At 40.0% G+C, this 20886-nt stretch overlaps 1 protein-coding gene across 8 annotated transcripts in view; it reads left to right on the top strand.

Annotated features, from left to right (window-relative positions):
- The window catches only part of BICD1 (BICD cargo adaptor 1), a 263678-nt gene that overhangs the window by 209964 nt on the left and 32828 nt on the right, over positions 1–20886 (top strand). For 3 of the 8 annotated variants that reach the window (XM_037878550.2, XM_043540936.1, XM_043540949.1), the window contains exons 7-8: positions 9318–9635; positions 10948–11138. In XM_037878550.2, the coding sequence (XP_037734478.1) occupies positions 9318–9635; positions 10948–11138 (509 nt within the window). Of the gene's footprint in view, positions 1–9317; positions 9636–10947; positions 11139–20886 lie in introns of those variants that run through there. The other 5 variants (XM_043540942.1, XM_037878560.2, XM_037878570.2 and 2 more) reach the window with 3 other exon arrangements.

The raw sequence follows: 20886 nt of genomic DNA on the forward strand, positions 1-20886 counted from the left end.
AACTTATTTGTCTGAGTGATTGGCTGAACAAGATGTAGGACTGAGTGGACTTGCAGACTCTAAAATTTTACATTGTTTTAATTTTTAAAGCAGTTGTTTCATACATAATTGTACATTTGTAAGTTCAACTTTCATGATAATGAGATTGCACTACAGTATTTGTATTAGGTGAATTGAAAAATACTATTTCGTTTGTTTTTTACAGTATAAATATTTGTAATCAAAAATAAATATAAAGTGAGCACTGTACACTTTGTATTCTGTGTTGTAATTGAAATCAATATATTTGAAAATGTAGAAAACATCAAAAATATTTAAATAAATAGTATTCTATTATGTTTAACAGTACGACAAATCGCGATTTTTTTAATTGCTTGACAACCCTAATAAAAAAGTGTTTTTAATTTATAAGGGGGGTCGCAGTCAGAGGCTTGCTGTGTGCAAGGGGTCACCAGTACAAAAGTTTGAGAACCATTGCACTAATCTAACCATATTACATGCACAGTTTCATACAGGAACTTTTCTATAGTAATTAGGAGCCAGATCAACAGCTGGTTTGAGTGAATGTAGCTTCAATGACTTCACTCCAGAAATGCATGGTTTTGTATAGGTTTTAAAAATCTGTTGATTAATCTTTTAAAAAGCACACTTTGTGAGGTATACATAGACGTAGGCCATTCCAGTCCGCAGCAGGGACCTGAGGAGGTTGTGGCGTCAGTAGCATAAAGCAGACTGTTTATCATGTGGAACATGAGCCAGTAATTTGTATGTGGCTGGACTTTGGGAAGCTTGAGAAAGGAAATGTCAAGGTACTGTTAGGTTGTTGGTATACTGAATGACCTCTTTATTCCGCTTGGGATACTGAGCATACATTTCTAAACTCTGCAGGATTTAGGGGATGATCCAAAGCGTATTGGAGACAATAGAAGTTTTTCTGCTAACTTCACTGGGCTTTATGTCAGGTCCTTAATGAATATAGGTATTCTTGTAGGTCATCTTTTAAATACTAACTGAACATGAAAAATAAAGTGGGAACTGACCATCAGGATATCAACAAAAATAAGAGAAAGGGCAAGTTACAGATTCTGGGACTTTCTTCCCCTTTTAGGATATGGGTGATTAAAATTGGTAAGCCCATTTACCACTAAAGAGAGTTGCCCACATAAATCTCCTGCTTATTGATAAGGGAATAAACCCCTGTACTGTGATTATGAATTACACCCTTTTGCATTAAGTTCATGCATGGACGTACTCTTCACACTTCTCTTGTTTTTAAGAATATCCTCTTCTCCCATTTACACCTAACATGCTAACGTAGTTTTTGTGGTGCCAATTTTAGGACCCTATACTCGTAAGGTTTTCCTTGTATAGAGCACAGTATCAAGATGCATTAAGATGTGATTTAAAAACTCCTCCATAGCTGAATGTGTGGACTGTAGTTTTTTTGACATTGTCTCCACTTCACAAGTAACAATGCAGAGATATTTCAGTAGATCCAGAAATGATTAGTGGTACAATGGTTGCTACCCTATCAATCCAGCAGAAGTTACACAGAAAACATCTTTGTAAATTATTGCTCTTCTAGCAAGACAGCAATAGCTCATGGTGCTCCGATTATACACCTTGGGCTGGATTCACGAAGAAACGTAGGCAGGGCGATGGTGAGGGTTGCACTGTCTAACTCTGAGGTGCCTAGAAAATCGCTGGGATTCATAAAGCCTGTGTTTGGTGCCTAGGTTCCCTATACGATGAATGGACAGAGGTAGATGCCTCAGAATTGGATTCACCAAAGCCAGCACACTAGGCAGCTCCTTGCCTAAGCTACCCAATGGGAGATGCCAAGCCAAGGGGTGTATGCTGAGCCCCACCCTTCCTCTAAGTCTGGGCTGCAGGGAGGTGCTGCCTTCTGCTTAGGATTCTCAGCAGCAAAGCCTCTCTCGGCATTGGGTGTCCATGCTGTTTTCGTGAGCAGGAGGCCCTCCCTCATAACATTTGGCCCAGTGATTAGGTTACTCACCTGGGATGTGGGAGATTCTTGGTTTAATTCCCACCTCTGCTTACACACCATTTTGTGTAAAATCACATAGAGGGGCCTGATCTGGTAGGCAAAGTCTGAGTGCATTTACTAGATCAGGCCCTGCAGGCATGTTAGGCAGAGGAAGACCTGTTTTCTCCTGGTTTGTGCATTGCTCTGGGGTTTAGGTGACCGGACCCCTGGTGTGGTGCTGCAGTGCTCATGCACAGAGGCAGAAATATAGGCATGTAGGGAACTTCTAGAACAAAAAGGTAGGAGCCGAGTGAGTTTAGGGCTCAGGGGCAGCTGAGCAGGTGTTTTGTGAATCCCAGTAGGGCCTGATTCTGGAATTTAGGTGCCTAAAGTGGCCGTTAGGCTTTTAAATCTTCTTGTGAATCTAGTCCCTTGTAGCTAAACTCAGAAACCTATGAGACATGTTGCCAAAACTTCCCAACCGTATACCCCGCTCTCCATATGAGAGCTTTTCTGAGGAACTGGGCAGTGTTTATTTAGATGGAACAGATCACCAGCCCTACATTGGTCATGGCAATTACATCTGCGCAGACCACAAGCTTAACAGATATCCTCATACATACACAAAGGGTAGAATTGCTTTGGTCACTCAAATAATACTGCCTACAGTATCGCTTTGTAGGCCCTCCAAGGCACTGTCCTTTCTAGAATGTTTCATCTGCTTTTCTAGACCATGCCCCTTTTGTTCTTCAACAAGTAGTATTCCATGTGTATATATAATATTATATGTTGTCATAAGAGTTTTTGTTAATATTGGACCCTTCTATTCATTTTACCATGTGTGACCAGGGTCCCAGTGGGGGACCAACTGAGGTCACTCAATTAGGGTGAACTGCAAAGAATGGGGCAGACAAACCCCATTGCTGGTGGATATTCCAATACTTAGATTTACCAGGCCAGCATAAAACATCTTCTTAATTACCTCACTGGTTATTCAGAAGTCAATAACACAGTCCCCTTAAAGTACCCAGCCTCAGGCCTCCATCCAGGTACCCACATCAAATATGATGAAGATTTCTGAAAATCATATTTCATCATATAAAGAAAAGATTCTACCAGTCCCTGAGAATTGGACACATTATGTCCCATGTTATTCAATATTCTAGATCTTACCCAAATAGACACATACAGCCAATTCTAATTAACTAAACTAAAATTTATTAAAAAACAAAAGAGAGAAAATATGGTGAAAAGATCAATATACATACAGACATGAGTTCAATTCTTGAGGTTCAGATACATAGCAGAGATGACAGGTTTCAGAGTAGCAGCCGTGTTACTCTGTATTCGCAAAAAGAACAGGAGTACTTGTGGCACGATAGAGACTAAGAAATTTATTTGAGCATAAGCTTTCGTGACCTACAGTTCACTTCATCGGATGCATTCAGTGGAAAAAGAAAAATGAATGCATCCGATGAAGTGAGCTGTAGCTCACGAAAGCTTATGCTCAAATTTGTTAGTCTCTAAGGTGCCACAAGTACTCCTTTTCTTGTAGCAGAGATGGTGAGCTTTGTAGTTGCAAAGCGTTCCTTTAGAATTTAGTTCATAGGTTATAGTCCAATATCTAATATCATATTCAGGGCAGACCAGTCAGCACTGGGATCCCAGCCTTGTGTCTTAAGCTTCCCCTGCATTGAAGCATCAAGCAGATCTGAGATGAACAGGATCAGGACCGAAGGATCTTTTATACAATTTCATGTCTTCTTTGACAAGTTGGAATCCCTCGGAGAGAAAAAGGTAATTAGGATGACTTTGAAGGAGGTCCACCACCAGTACTTAGCAATACGAGTTAACATAAGGCAATTTGCTTGTTCCTCCACCATTCACAGATGATTTGCTATACATTTCAAAGAGAGATGTATACAGAGAGATCCTGTGTTTACAATTAATTTAAATGCTAGGATGTTCTTTTGATCTCTGAATTATCAGAATACAGCATAGACAGGGACTGTTGATTACCTTGTCCACCACTACCTATATATATATATATATATATATATATACACAAAAGCACAAACATTCTCTCCCCACGTCTTTAAGGGTTGAATCTAAGTCATTTATTTTGCAGGATGTTTAACCCTTTCCGGCCATGCATCACACCATGGAAGGGCATTGTTGTGGCCGCTGTAATCGAGGGATTGTTTATCAAAATCAAATGCCTTTTACTGGCATATAGTTTTCCTATATGAGCCTAATTGTATAGAGTAAAAACAATAAAATATGGATGACACTATTGCAGCCTGATCTATTTGGAATTAGGCTCCATATGTCTGTTAGAGTTAACTAGAGCCATGAGTAACATCACATAGAGACGTGCATCAGTGTTTAAAAATTTCATGGCAGATCATATGTATCAGTAAATTTTTTTGGTTCTGCTCTGCTGAAAATGTCCCCCTCCTCTCCCTCCCCCAAAAATCGAAGGAATTTTATATTTAAGTCGCTTTTTCCAAATGCTCAAATGATGCAGCAAGTCATTGTCCCCTGTTTTGAAGCATTGTTTGTCTAAATAAAAATTGCTACTCCAAACAATGTACTGTGGGCATCCATTCAAGAAAAAAAATCTGTCTGGAAAAAATGGGAGAATGTGAGATTTTTCTAATCGTGACTCTGTTGTAGCATAACCTTAAGCATGAAAATTCAGTTGTGTAGTCTGCTGTTCAAGAAAAGTAGAGTGGTCCCTATGGCAACCCTGCATCACATGATTCCTGTTTCTGAGTCCATACTGCCGGAATGGCAGTTCTTGAAAGAAGAGAATATTTATATTATAAATATGGATATTAAAATGATTTCTTCTGTTTTATAGTATTTGCAAGGAGAGTGTTTTTTTCCTCTATGAAGTACACTTCCCTGTTTTGTAGGGAAACTTTTGTTTGTTCTGGTGCTCCGCTGTACATAATCAGATATACCATCTTTGTGGTGATGCAGCATTTTAAATTCATGTCTTCAAGGGGGAAACAGCAGTCCTGTTCCTCACATGGATGCTAAAGGGGCAGATCCCCCATCTGCCCCCTCTCCCCTGCCAGGAGCACATGCTCCCCACAACTCTAGATCTCCTCCCACCCACCCACAGGGGAAGATTTGATAAAAATCCATTTCCTGTTCAAAGGAGGATCCGTTTCCCATGCTCTCCTAAGACAGTTGTTGTTTTGACCTTTGCATGGATTTTTGCAAAAGTTAGGGAGTCACTTAAGGTCAGATGGGCCACGTTAGCTGAGTGTGGAAATATTATGTGGTGGTGGGGAACAGGCTAGATCTCTTAACTGGTCATCTCCAGACATTCTAATGTTTGGGTTTTTTAAAGGTGAAGAAGTTTTTTAAGTGTAATCATGTTTTGGGGCACTAGCTGGACTCCATTAAAAGATGATTTCAGACATAATTCTTTTATAATGGCATTTTTTGTTTGTGAATATTAATAGAGTATGCATGCTGAAGCTTATTCCGCAGGGGAATTGATCTGCTGGGGCCATGGATGTAGATGGAACCCTGCTGGCAGAGTAGAACTTGAATTCCTATTTTATTGCCTGGATGAGCAGAAGCTGATTTAATCCACTGCCAACTGCTGCTGCCCACCTGAGCCCCAGATCTGATCCCTAACCCACCCACTCAATCCACTGCTCCTTCCTGTATCCCTAGACCTGATACGAGACACCAGCCCTCTCTACTCCTTCTGAGTGAGTGGCAGAGGGTTTGAGCATCATTCCTATGAAACAGTGTGACAGACAGAGTAACGCACATGGAGAGAGCATAGTAATAGATAGAAGCCTTTTAAAAAACAACCTTAATTTCCACATGCCACAGCAAACGATATGGTGAGAGGAGGTGAGAAAAAGCCATCTGGTGCTGAAGAAAGGGAGAAGAGGTTTTGGCTCCCACCCTACCTTCTTGCTGGCCATCACAGCTGAGCCTGTGTTGGGAGTGGGGGGTGGTGACGGTAACTGACTGGTGGTATGGGCCAATATCTGCTTACTTCCATGCCAGAGGAAGGGTAACGAAGGAGAAAATTGTGACTCTGAGGATGGAGCACAAGTCCCACTGAAAGGCAGTAGAATTTGTGCTTCTAAATCACTGAGGTGTATTTAAAACCCCCACTCTGAGCCACAATGCCTCTTGGAGCTCCGCATAGCTACCACCCCAAGTTCAGGACTGTGCCTAACGTCATGTTAGCGCTTAACTTCTTTCTGCCACAATATGTTGCGAGGCTTAATTAATGTGGGTAAAATATTTGGAGACTTTGGGTGAAAGGCCCTATAGATATGCACATTATTATTATTTCTTTAATCGGAAATGTTTATCTTTTTATCCCATGACTGTATGTTGTATGGAATATTTAACATAAGAGGGAAAGTACCAGGGCTACAACAGGCTACAACCTTCTGTAAACGGGAATAGCTTCCATCACTGTGGACTTCAAGGAGACTTATAGCACTTTGGTGATTCAGCAGCCTCAAAAGCCAATCATAGTCTTTGGATTTGACTGTTTTGTTGATGTGCTTAAACTTTTAGAACACTGGTTCTCAACAAAACATAGAAACAATGGGCTGTACGTTTCTGAGAGATTATAGCATACTTTGAGTAGTGGTGTAGATCAAGTGACTTTAATTGCCCTGCAATGAATTGTCAAGAATTGCCGTTATGAAAATAAGTTTATGATGTATAGAAAATTAAGGATAACAGTCAGAGAATTGCTTTTATTAGGTCATCGGTGACATGCATGTCAGGTCACAAACAACCAGTAAAAAAGACTCCTTGTACGTCCAAACTTCTAAAGCCAATTTATGATGATTTCCTAGATGGCAGTGAGAAGTGTGTTTGTCTAAATTGGTTTTAATAACCTACATCTTCATTAAGCCTTATGTTTAAATAATAACTGGAAAGTTACACTGTTTTACAAGGCAGTTGTGCAATTGCAGAGCATGTATTCTCTGAGGTCTAAAGTCAACTAATTTTAACCCAACAAGGAAACTGCATCATTGGCATATGAAAGCAAAGCAATCAGTTCTGTTGCGAGTGTTATACTGCAAGTGTTTGTGGTGTTGAATCTAGTAGTTACATTTTTTTTTGTAAATTTCCCATTGGGGATGTAGTTAGAAGTCAAAGTTTCTTTATCTCTTCTTGGGTAAACTGAAGAGGAAAACTGGAGAAGGGAGATACAAGATCTGTCGGATCCCAGTGAGTAAGAATTTAAATCTGAGATATCGTGGGTATTACAGCCATTTGTATTTCCAATTGATTTAATTTCCAGGATGCTGACATCATTCTAGTGGCCCTGTCAAATAGATTTATTAAAACATCCATAAACATCAAACTGCTTCTATCAGCGAGAGGTGTCAGAGATGACTGTAAGCCAGCCAACATTGCGGCAAAATCTGTTTTCCCCCATAGCTTGAACAATCAAATGCAGTCCTGCTTGTTAAAGCTCTGTAGAAAGCAGATATATACTGAAGCTGTGGCTGGCTTACAGTGATTTTGTTTGCAAATGAAAGCTAAAACTAAAATCGCTTGAAAGAAGAGCACAATGTATATATAGATTGAGTAAGAATTTTCCAAACACTGTGTTCCTGCTTTCTAACTGAAGGATACAATTCACAGACTAAATGGTTTCATCATTCAGTTAGCGAGAATTCAGAGGTTTATTGTGAGTCAGACATTTTGAGAGAGAAAATAAAATGGTGGACTGGGTGTTTACTTTCTGTTGATAGTCCTGTTAGGGCTAAATTCATCTCTGTTACACTGTTGTAAATCCATAGTAACTCCCTACACTTCAGCGGAGTTACTGTGGGTGACACTTAAATAGGATTTTGCCCTTAGGACAGAAATGGTAGGATTTTATTATTTAAATAGATCTTTTTTTATTTTGTGGTGAATTCAAACAATTTTTATAATGAAATTTCTAACATAGTGGGTGCATATTTTAGTATTTTTTAAAAAGCATGTAGGAAGCATTGATGCTGCTGAAAATGAGTGATAGTATACCATTCTAGTTATCCATAGAGCAGGACAATTGGACTGCATCTAGTAAGAGTTCTGACTGGAAAAGAGGCTCTTCGTTTAATAGAATTAAAGCTGTTTCACTCCAGCAACTGACTAATGCCATGACATAATGTCTTGGCCCACTATTAAGTCAGACTCATTTTTAATTTTCAAAGCATTTTATAAACATTAACTATATCACCTGGGCGATATAGTCGTACCTCAAAACCTGCCAAAGACCAAATATGAGATGCAACATGGGTCAAAGTCCCCAAATGAGTGTGACCAGGAGAACTGTGGGGTAGAAATTCAAACTGTTGAGTGATTGATTTCTTTGACATTTCTGTACAAAGTGAGTTTCATGATTCAACCATTCCGATGTAAATAATATACAATTAGAATAGTGAGAGAATGTCAGGTTGTTGTAAGACTAAAACTTAGATGTAAAATAAGTGAGGGATAGATAAGGGGTACGATTAGATGCAAATTATTGTTTAGCTCCAACGCTGAAGTGATGGGAGAAGTAGGTGCATCAGGAGAATGGTAATGGGAAACAAAGCTTTTATTTACAGTTCACCATTTCAAATTCTGCTAAGGCTGTGAGCTAGAGGGTCTGAAAGTTACCACCTGACAGCTTTTGTGTAAAACGAGCAAGTGTCCACATCACAAAACCCTACTCACTACAATTTGCCTCACTGGCTCCCTATTGGAAGTCTGGTCAAGGACTGAATGGGCCTAAACACCGAACAACCTCCTGATCCCTAAAAGTGGCATATATCTTTTGAACAATTAGCACTGGCTAATAATTGATAGCATCTCATCACACAATCTATGCAATATTGGGTATTGAATGAAGATATTCCTGCTCTTGTCATATTGTGTTGTGTAATACTTTGCTTTAGATAGAATTTATTATTTATGACCCCCTTCATGTTATGTAAATTATCAGTTTAATTTGCCCACATCACAATTGTGCTCAAAATTAGGGATGGTCCTAAACCAAAACCCTAGAGCTGAACTCATAAGCTGGATCTGAAATTTGAAAAGTTTTCATGGGCTGCACCAGTACTCTGGATCCAAATTCTCCTGTTGAACTTGAGAGTCTGAAATCCAGATCTGAATCTCAGAGTAGTGGGGGGGCAAGGTTAAGATTAGGCCTAGAGATGAGTTTGAGCCGTGAACTTGATACAAATCATGGTCTATGGTTTAGATTTGGGGTGTTGGTTTAGGCCCATCTCTGCTTTGCTCTGTTTGGTTCTTAGAATACTTCACTAGGCTTCTATTCCATTTGTTTCTCCAGGTGTGATGAGTACGTCACACAGCTGGACGAGATGCAAAGGCAGTTGGCAGCTGCAGAGGATGAGAAGAAGACCTTAAACTCTCTATTGCGGATGGCTATCCAGCAAAAACTTGCCCTTACCCAGCGACTGGAGGATTTAGAGTTCGATCACGAGCAGTCCCGACGCAGCAAAGGCAAGCTTGGAAAGAGCAAGGACAGCCGCTCTAAAGTAAGTGAGGAAGCATCAGCCACCGTGCCAACCATAGACACTTTCCTCCTGCATAGTCAGGGCCCACAGCAACCAAACTTACTGGTCAGCAGTGGCACTCAGAGGAAAAGGTATGCATGCAGTGATCTTTATAGTACAGTGCAGTGGCCAGACTTTAGTTAAAGTCATTCACTGAATTGTAAACAGATTATTATTATTATTATTATTATTATTATTTATTATTTATTATTTCGGTTGGGGAGAAGGGAGAGGGGAGGATAAAAATAGTGGCTGATCGAAACTCAAAGCCTGGCTAAGTGTGTTTCTGATTCCATCTACCCATAATGTTATCTCCTCCTTTTTAATATAGTTGTAGACTATATTCTGTCAGTGTTTCAGTGCACCTTGTTTGTCCTTTTAAAATGAGTTAAGGTTTTGCATACAGCAAAATAACCTCCAGAAATTTTTTAAAAGCTATGCTCTGTGAGCATGTCAATGCTTTTTTTCAAACCAAACAAACAAAACCTTTCTGATATGCTATAGTGCAGGGGTTCCCAAACTTGTTCCGCCGCTTGTGCAGGGAAAGCCCCTGGCAGGCCGGGCTGGTTTGTTTACCTGCCGCATCCACAGGTTCGGCTGATCGCGGCTCCCAGCAGCCGCGGTTCGCTGCTCCAGGCCAATGGGAGCTGCTGGAAGTGGCGGCCAGTACGTCCCTCGGCCCACGCCGCTTCCAGCAGCTCCCATTGGCCTGGAGCAGCGAACTGCGGCTGCTGGGAGCCGCAATCAGCCGAACCTGCGGACGTGGCAGGTAAACAAACCGGCCTGGCCCGCCACGGTCTTTCCCTACACAAGCGGCGGAACAAGTTTGTGAACCACTGATCTAGTACTTGCCTCTGTCTCCTCGTGAGTGGGAGAAGGATATGGATGTGTTCACTCGGATGAACTTTTCTGCATATTCAAAGGGAATGACTGCTGTTTATAACTTAAAGCGGATGTTCTGGTTGTTCAAGCAGTGAATTCTCATGTTGTCTTTTGCTTGTCATGCCAAAGCTGTGTAGTTGTGGAGATGTCAGTGGTTCTGACACTGAAAAGGACTCCATTAGTAAAGTGTCCTGGGTGTTCATTCCCTTTCCCTGTACTTTCTGGTCACAATGTAAAGGATAAGAAAATGTTCAGGGAGCCCACTAAATGCTGAATATAATGATCAGGGGGTGGGAAGGAGGGTGGAGAATAAATAAATAAACCTCATCTCCTCCTCAACTATGAAAAAGAATTTCCAACACAGGCAACATGTCGTGTTGTGGAAATGATAGGAGGTGGCAACACTAGCTGGTTTTACCTGTTAAACAAATTAGCATGCTGTTGTCATTCATGAGGCATTTAAAGATAATTAAAGTAAAACTCTTTTGTTTCCATATGTATTTTTCTTGGATCTCCTGCAAGACTATTCTCACCTTCCCCTTGTGATCAGAGCCATCCCAGGACTTCAGGGACCTACCTACAGAATATATTAAGAGCCCCCCTTGATCCCACCTCCACAGAATCATTTCTTCTGAGGGGCCCCCCTTCCATGAGTGAACTCATCCATGAGTACCGTCTCAGCAAGGAAAAAAGGTTAACCGTGGCCATACCAGGTAAACATTTTTTCCTTGGGTGCATGTGGTGCAAAGTGATTAGCAGAATAGGGGACCCCAAAACTGCACACACAATGTAATTTGGGCACCTTCTGTCAACTTTAAAATCAAAATGTCCTCTCCTATGTAATCTGTTGCAGCTGCTGGCAGAACGTCAGCTCCCACATGTACAAAAACTGGTTCTAGATGGTGTGGGACAAGTTAATCTATTGTGTAAGTGGATACAACTCCCATTGGCATCCACAGGAGTTGCACCCAGTTACACCAGGGCTGAGTTTGGTCCAGTGCCTCTTTTGTTAGCCAGTGATGAAAATACAAAATGAAAGTGAGAGAGGAATTAGGAGTTCAAAACCACTCACTAGAGCATATAATGGCTGGAAATAGGCAACGGCCAACAGTAGTATCTGTGTCCTGCTTGTGCTTGGCTACTTGATGGAGTTTTTTAAAGGTAATATTAAGCTCACAAAAGATTTATTTTATGTAAATTGATTCATGGGGTCCATCTTGCCAGGAAGCTTTCCTGGTTCCTAAGGTCATGTCATCTTTCTCTTCGTGGTGGGCAAACTAATCATTGCTATTTTTTCCTTAGAAATCAGAAAGCAGTAAGGGGTCTGTGACTGAGCAGTGCTTTTAGCCTGTTTACATGAACACTTTTGATTGTCAATAGATATGTTTAACTGTTTGCTTTGAAGCTTGCCAGGCAGAAGAAGCCCAAACAGAAAATGTAAGAGGTAAAAACCAGACTGGTGGCATCCTCTGAAATAAATAAAATACCTGCTTTAAGAAAACGGCATAATTATATCAGAATAGGCTATCTCTCCCTTAGTGAAAGCAATACCACAGCAAGCTTAAAGTAGTGTGATTCAATTGACACCGGCTCATATATACCAGAAGCAGAACTGTAGGAAGCCTGAACAAAGCAGACACCCATAAGATTCTACCGTCAAAAAATCTAGTGGCAGACTGATGAAGGCAGCAGCTAAGAAATGACAACTTGGCACAGCAAATCATATCTGTCTATCATCAGGAATTCCTTTCAAATATTCCCATTGCATTGCTCTAGCAGCACCATAGGGGGTTACTTAGAATAAACCATCAGTTCTTACCTGTTAGGACTGATTATTTCAATAGGAGCATATAGGAGCAGTTGTGTCAATATTTTTCATAATTTGGAGGAAAGGGTAGTGTGCCAAGAAAGAGGAGATCATGTGTGTCTATAATTACCCTCTAGACAGGAATCTGTTAATTAAACACTGATGGTATCTGTTGTTTCTTCCTTCTCTTAGAATTGGGTCATGATCACTATTTCTGGGGGCCACTTACACTCCCCTAAAGAAACTGATCTTGCATTATTTGCATACCCAGAACTCCCAATTGCATAAGTAAAGGAGTTTCTTTCTTTTGTTAATGTAGAATTTACAAGATTCATAGATTTTTAAGGCCAGAAGGAGCCATTACAATAATCTCATCTGATCTTCTGCATAATAGAGGCCAAATAACTTCCTGGTATTGGAAAAGCAGAAGTGTTCCATTGATAATAAATTCTTATAGTCAAATAGTGCACTGTAGGTGCACCAGCATATCCTTAAAGACTATTAGGTTCTTAAGACAGTGTTATATATTAATGTATTCCTTTTCCTTCTCAAGGTAAAATACCCCTAAAATGGTTTTGTGGGTGGTGTTTATTGGCCTCTTTTGCTTTCATACAGCCCACATCTCAAGTAAACCTATTATAGTGGTTTGTTCAAATGAATGTGCTACTGAGCAGTTAATCCTGATGAAGGCAGATAGTTTTTTCCTCCCTTGTTTTACTTTCCATTTCCTCATTTTACTTTACAGTTGAGTATGGTCATCAAAGTTTTATATCAGCTTCGGGTTTTAAGATTACCCTGGGCCTATTTTAGAATACGGATTGAGAATGACCGTGGGAAATTGACTAACATTGTTCTTATTGCAGCAGGCTTAGTTGTATTTTCTTGTTCCACAAAGCAGAAAGCATAAACACCTTATTTCATTGTCCATTTTTACAGGAATTTTGTAAGGTCTTTGTGTCAGGAACTGGGTATTTCTCCATGCATTGTACTGGGTTGGCCATAACATTTGGTGCTCAACAAATAACAATCCCTCTTCACCATGTGGACTGTCAGATAGCAACAGCATCCAAACCCAAACTACACAAGAGGATGAAATACAAAGATTCTAGCAGCCATTTTCATTTAAATGAGCAATCATAAGTAGAATTAGCAATAGAATTCAAGAATGATGACCCAGAATTAATTAAAACATCCACAACCACCCCAAAGAAGTTTGCAACCTTTATTCAGCAAACTTTTCCTGTGCTCTTCTTACCCAACTCCTATGACATAGTCCCAAGAAGACTCCATAACCCATTGCTCCCACTTCTACTCCTTTAGCGTTTTGTACATTTCTTCTTTGAATCTCCACTTCAAAGAAACAAGCCTTCTGGCCCAGTCAGACTGTCTGGCAGTCACTTTTTTGCCCATCAAGTTCACTATTTTTTTTTTAACAAGTGTCCGTGTTGATATGGTTTGTTCTCTTCATCTACAGTTTAAACCCCCCATATTTAATCTTATAAATGAACGTCCTTCTACTTATTATAGTGCTCACAGGTAGTGAACACCAAGGTAAGGTTGAAATGTGCCTCCCACTCTAACCCCTCCATAACCCCATCACTTCCTCAAACATATGGCCCTTGGGCTGAAATTGTCCATACTTGCTCTGAGTTCTGAGATGGATTTTTCACTGACGTTTGAGAAAAATTGGTCCAGGTATCTTCAAGTTATGCAAGAGTGGGGAAAAAAATGGCTAAAGGTAGGAACTTCAAACTTGTATTGTTTTAATGTCCTCCGTGAGGAAAGAAAAACACTATTGGTTCAGTAATTTTTTTTAAGTTATGGATATTTAAAATCAGCATTTCCTTCATAAGACAATTTCACCATATGACTTCTCTAGTCATTCTTTAATCTCCAGTGTGTTGGAATTAGAGATGTATTTGATAATGAAAACTAAGGACTAAAATACGTGAATTTGGTGTGGAAAGATATCAGTTATGCCTCCCTATCCGTGAGCAGCTCCCTGTGCACCCGTTTTTACATTCCCATCTGTGTTGTTCATTTGTTCCTTGATGCTGCCCTTCTTTTAGATCTCCTGCTTGGCACATCCCCTGGCTACCTTAGCCGTGCCACATTCCTGGACACTGCTCCCTACTTTCAGGGAAGTGCTGGCGGCTCCTGGCCTTTTGGTAGAGAAGTTGGGTTGGTATCTGCAGTAAGGGGCTCTCGTGGTGAAGATGACTGAGTGAATTCACCCCACACCAATAAAGAATTGCTGAGTTAAAGAACTCTCAGGAAATAATTCTTGATTCCTTCTTGATCCCAGTTGACTATGTGCAACTAAATCAGCACGTATAGACCATTCTGATTTCAGATTATTGCAGTATGATCCACCTGGGCTCCTTTAATGCACTAATGGTTTCTAATCACACTTGCTGAAAAACACCCATCAGTTCACTTACAAAGCATCTTGTTTGACTTCCTCAGAGTAATGTGTGTTTAGCTGTACTGTGGTCTTGCTGCACACTACACTGGGATCTCTTTTCCTATTTACACGAGAAAATTAGAGCAAAAAGGAAGCAAAAGGCCCCATAACACCTTTTATTCCTTCTAAAGGAGTCTCAGTAATGAACTTGATGCTGAATTTGACAGCGTCATAGCATGCAACATTGTATCACCAATGACCTTTTAATTTCAGTTGTATCTGAACTCCTTTCTCTCTAATTTTCATGCACAGACCCTGTAGATGATGTGATGAGATGGTCTTTAATATTCCACTACTGAAAATTTGACAGAGGCCATGTTTCTGTTGTCCTTTTTTGACTTTGTCAATGAAGGGAAGGGGAAAAGGTTCAAGGTTGGTCCTCAGCTCTTTTTCTTTGTCACATCTGTTATTTTGACATAAAACTTCTTTGTTATTTCTAGCAAATTGAGCTTAAAATGATACATTTCACTCCATTTTGATTCTTGGAGTTGGAGAAAAACGCTTTAGATAATGGTTTCATGGGGGGCTTTTGAGCATGCTGTAGAAAAACAAATGCCTGCAATTTATTCTCCATAAAACATTTGAACCACCATACAGTAGTGGGTACTAAACTGCTCTGTATTACTCTTTGATGTTCAATCTTGCTGCTCTTAAGAGATCACTCACAATATTTTTTGGTACATACAGATCTCTGTCCTTCTTTTGCATGCTACTGAATCAAACTATTGCAGGTTTCACATTTGTGCATTGTTATATTTATATTACCAACAGTAGACTTTAAATATGTAAAAATACCATACAGGGATACGTGTTGAAGTGTTTCAGATTTGTCAAGAGGAGAAACCACCATTTTTTTTCAAATAGAAAAGTACTATAGAATGTAATGGATAATTATGTTTGTGCTATAGAACTCTATATAATTGGTTTGAAAACAAACACAAAACAAATCCTGTAGAAATGACATTGCTCTCTGAAATTCAGAGACCAGCTGAGGCCAGATCCCCAGTTTATGTAAATCAGTGTAGTTGCATTGGAGCTATGCTCATTTACACAAGCTGAGGATTTGACTCTGTAGGTTTTAGATTTCATTACTATTAATGACTAATTAATTTATTAATTACTATACCGCCTTTGCATAAAGAATACCATAGTGACCTGGAAAGGGTTTTTTGTTTAAATAAAAACCTGTTTAAAGGGTTCTAAATCAAAAAGAGGTTCAATCCTCCAAGGTACACAATGTCTCCAAGGGGCTCAGCATGTTCAAATCTCATTAGCATCAGGGGACATGGAAGGCACTGAGCATCTGTCAGGAGGTGCTTAGTACCATGCTAGCTCTGCTCACAAGTAATGAAAAATTCACGTGGCCTTTATTTTTTCATTTCCAGTTGGATGATGATGATGATGATGATGATGTTGTTTTAAAGAATTGTTTCCTGTAGCAGCACTGCATAACTACTGAATATTTAATTTAATAATTTTCCTCAGAAGTATTTTATACAATATTTATTCTGTTTTTATTTGATTTATATTTCACCTTATCTCTTTGTTGATAAGTGTGTGTGTGTCTGTGTGTGTGTGTAATTATAATGAAAATGTTATACATGTTTATTTAACACATGGGGCCAGATCCTTGGTTTCTGTTCCAGCCTGTTTGCACTGCTCAGGCTGCTGGAAAGTGGCAGCCAGTGGATTCCCTTGGTGTATGAGAACCCCCCACAGCACATAAATCTGTCTCTATACCACCTATTCCCTTCCCTTCTGCACCGGGGCCACCTGATGCTGGGGAGAGGTTACAAAAGTGTCTATAAGGGGTGGGGCTATAGTTCATCCCTCTGGCCAATCCTCAACCAGTAGAGTAATCCTTATGGGTCAATTATTACTCCTGAGGGAATTCTGCACCAAAAAATAAAAATAAAATAGTAAAAATATTTTAAAATTCTGCAAATTTTATTTCTCAATAACTAAATGCAGAGGCTCCAGCATGACAGTGGGGAGCACAGGCCGCTGGCTGCATGGAGGTGGGAGATCACCCTGCAGCATCCCCCAGGACAGGAATTCAGCATTGAGGCTGCACCTGATCCTGACATAGCGCAAGGGCTGGGACTGCCCCAGAAGCACCCCAGGCCCTGCCCCTCCCTCTGCGCCAGGTACACCGGGTGTTGGCAGACAGCCTCAGCCCAGCAGGATTTAAGTGTGGAGAGCTTAGTCTGGGGGGGATCCAGATGTGGGGTAAAAGGGTTCTGTGTGGAAAAATCTGGGTGCAGGCAGCTCAGTGGGAGATCTGGATGCACAGGGGTTTGTTGGGCGGTTCCGGGTACTGGGGCAATGGGACTCTGCAGGGGGGTCCAGGTGAAGGTGGTTGGGGCTCATCAGGGGGAGCCTGGGGTAGGGGATAGGGCTCATCAGGGGGGTCTGGGTTTGGGAGGATGGGGCTTGGCATGCGGGGCTCTTCAGGGTGGTCCAGGTGCAGGATGGCTGGGGGTTTGATGGGGCCTGCTTAACAGGGGAGCCCCAGCTGCAACTGCTGCCAAGGGCACACTGCATGATGAATTCCCACTGCACCCCCAATTCCCCTATCTCCTTCCCTTCCCCAGTCCATCCCCCTTCCCCACTGCCCCCGCCTCTATCCCCTCCTCCTTCCTCTCCCCTCTGTCCTATCTCCCTCCTCTCACTCCCACATCCACTTCCCCTGCCCTATCTCACCCCCTTCCTTTCCCACTGCCTCTTTCTCTCACCACCCTGTCCCCATTTCTTCCTCCACCCTTGCCCTGCCTACCATGGGCACTCACTGTTGTACAGAAAACAGGCACCCTCCTCCACCCAGGCAGCTCTGTGCTCACTGAAATGCAGGGGGCAGTGGCATGTGACCCGTGTGCCCCTCCACGCCTCGCCTGTGGTTGGTAGGGGGCAATGCCCCCTTAAACTATGCCCATGGGCATCCATGACACCCACACACACACACACACCCAGCATGGCTTCCCTTTGCTTCCCCATTACTTTGTGCTGGGAAGCAAAGAATCTCTGGGAGGGGGGGACATGTTTCCTGCATGCATGAAGTGGCACAAAATTTCCCCAGGAGTAAATAATTATAGCTAGGGCGGTCAAATGATTAAAAAAATTAATCATGATTAACCGTGAGATTAAAAAATTAATCACAGTTTTAATCGCACTGTTAATAATAGAATACCATTTATTTAAATATTTTGGATATTTTCTACATTTTCAAATATATTGATTTCAATTATAACACAGAATACAACATGTACAGTGCTCACTTTATATATTTTTTATTATAAATATTTGCACTGTGAAAATGATAAGAAATAGTTATTTTTCAGTTCACCTCATACATGTACTGTAGTGCAATCTCTTTATCGTGAAAGTGAACCTTACAAATGTAGAATTATTTTTTTCCATAACTGCACTCAAAAATAAAACCACGTAAAACTTAAGAGGCTACAAGTCCACTCAGTCCTACTTGTTCAGCCAATCACTCAGACAAACAAGTTTGTTTACATTTATGGGAGATAATGCTGCTCGCTTGTTCACAATGTCACCTGAAAGTGAGAACAGGTGTTTGCATGGCACTCTTGTAGCCGGCGTTGCAAGGCATTTATGTGCCAGATATGCTAAACTTTCATATTTGCCTTCATGCTTCGACCACCATTGCAGAAGACATGCTTCCAAGTTGATGATGGGTTCTGCTTGATAACTATCCAAAGCAGTACGGACTGATGCACATTAATTTTCATCAACTGAGTCAGATGCTATCTTTTTTTGGTGGTTTGGGTTCTGTAGTTTCCGAATCAGAGTGTTGCTCTTTCAGTACTTCTGACAGCATGTTCCACACCTTGTCCCTCTCAGATTTTGGAAGGCACTTCAGATTCTTAAACCTTGGGTCGAGTGCTGTAGCTATCTTTAGAAATCTCACATTGGTACCTTCTTTGCATTTTGTCAAATCTGTAATGAAAGTGTTCTTAAATTGAACAATATATGCAGGGTGGTCATCTGAAACTGCCATAACAACAAATATATGGCAGAATGTGGGTAAAACCACAGAGCAGGAGACATACAATTCTCCCCCAAGGAGTTCAGTCACATATATAAGTAACGCATTCTTTTTTTAACAAGCATCATCAGCATGGAAGCATGTCCTCTGGAATAGTGGCCGAAGCATGAAGGGGTATATGAATGTTTAGCATATCTGGCATGTAAATACCTTGCAACGCCAACTACAAACGTGTTTTGGTTTTGAGTACAGTTATGTAACAAAAAAAAAATCTACATTTGTAAGTTGCACTTTAACGATAAAGAGATTGCACTACAGTATTTGCATGAGGTGAATTAAAAAAATATTATTTCTTTTGTTTCTTTTTTACCGTGCAAATATTTTTAATAAAAATAATATAATGTGAGCACAGTACTCTTTGTATTCTGTGTTGTAATTTAAATCAATATATTTGAAAACGTAGAAAAACATCCAAAAATATTTATAATAAATTTAAATTGATATTCTGTTATTGTTTAACAGTGCGATTAAAACTGCTATTAATCACTATTAATTTTTTTAATCGAGTTAATTTGTTTTGAGTTAATCGCTTAAGTTAACTGTGATTATTTGACAGCCCTAATTATACCCAGTGTAATTTACACCCTTGAAAGAGAAGAAAAAGTTGTTTTTTTTAAATCTGTTTGGTTTCTATTTTCTTTTTTCTGATGCTATTAATCTTCAAGCTTTGGAGTTATACAGGTTACAACTTCTAATTTTAGGGGCTAATAAGCAGTTCAGCTTTGCTTTGCATTTAAGAACCAAATCCACAAAACTGTTCCTAACTTTATAAACTCCAGTACCATAAGTATCCCTTAATTTACTACACCTTGATTTCTTCTAACATCTCTTTCTTTTGGGACAGCAGGACTGTTAGAAACCTATACAACTAGGAAAGCATAATTTCTTTAAAAAAAAAAAAAAACAAAAACAAGGTGATCCAAGGTCATTGATGAAAGTTTTTAGCTCAGGTACTAATTTTGCAGTTAGCCTGCTTTTCAAAAGTATACCATCAGCCTATTCAACCAAGCCATAACAATGCCTCACTTGTCTCCTAGAATGAGGTTGATTGTAGACTTGGACAGTTTTTTAAAAAAACGTTTCTTCTCCTTGTCTTAAATTAAATGTTTTGGGTCAGTGGAACACATTCAGAAAAAAGAAGCCATATGGACAGAAAATTGACAATTCCTTCTGTGCTAGTTAACTGTTGACTAAGCGTTTGATTCTGTAACAGGCTTCTGGACTCAAAATTTTGTTGGGTGTAAGATCCAATTTTATGTATACATTGTGATAAATAATTAACTTTTTTGTTTAACTTAGCCACAGATATATAGCTAAAAATGCAACAGTACAACATAACCCTGCTTTTCAAAGAAATCTGTCAAAATTAATTCATTCAAAATTTTAACATACCTTAAAAATACTGGGCTAGATTCACCAGTAGGGCCTCTGGTTGCTTTCTACGGTGAAGAAAAGCAGCCATAAACTTGGCTTAACCAGCCAGATCAGATCAGTTTGTGGCTGCTCTGTGTAATTAGAGCAACACAAAGCAGTTGGACCATGCTGATGAATCTGGTCCAACATTTTAAAAAAACTGTCCTGACTCTGGAAATCCTCCAAATTCACAAAACTGAGGTCAACTACATAGATCAAATACAAATTACTCTCTTGGGTGTGTCATGGGCAAGAGGGTCTTAGTCTGAGTTTCTCTGTGATTCCCTGAATATGCATAAAATATATTTCTATGCACAGTGAATGCGTTCATGTTTATGGTCTGAATTCATATGCGCAAGTTATCTTATCTATTTTTGTATGCAGACAGGCTATTGACATTGACAGGATTCCTGCAGCAATAGTTTAATGTGTCTAACACTGTTTATGGAAATTATTTTAATCAATTTTTTCAGGGTTATGAACTGTAACTAAACCAGGTACTACATACAAAAAGGATCATTTAGATATCTTTAATTTAATGTTATTACTTGTGTCCATTTTTTGTTCTGTTTCTGTTTTTTATTATTTTTGTAATGAACCATTTGTGTGTATGTAATTTTGTTTTCATTGTTTAATGCGTGGGGTTAGAGCATACATATAGAAATATCTATATATCCTTGCTATTAAGGTCTACATGTTCTACATCTG

The sequence above is a fragment of the Chelonia mydas genome, chromosome 1 (assembly GCF_015237465.2).
Source record: "Chelonia mydas isolate rCheMyd1 chromosome 1, rCheMyd1.pri.v2, whole genome shotgun sequence".
In the NCBI taxonomy this organism is placed as follows: Eukaryota; Metazoa; Chordata; order Testudines; family Cheloniidae; genus Chelonia; species Chelonia mydas.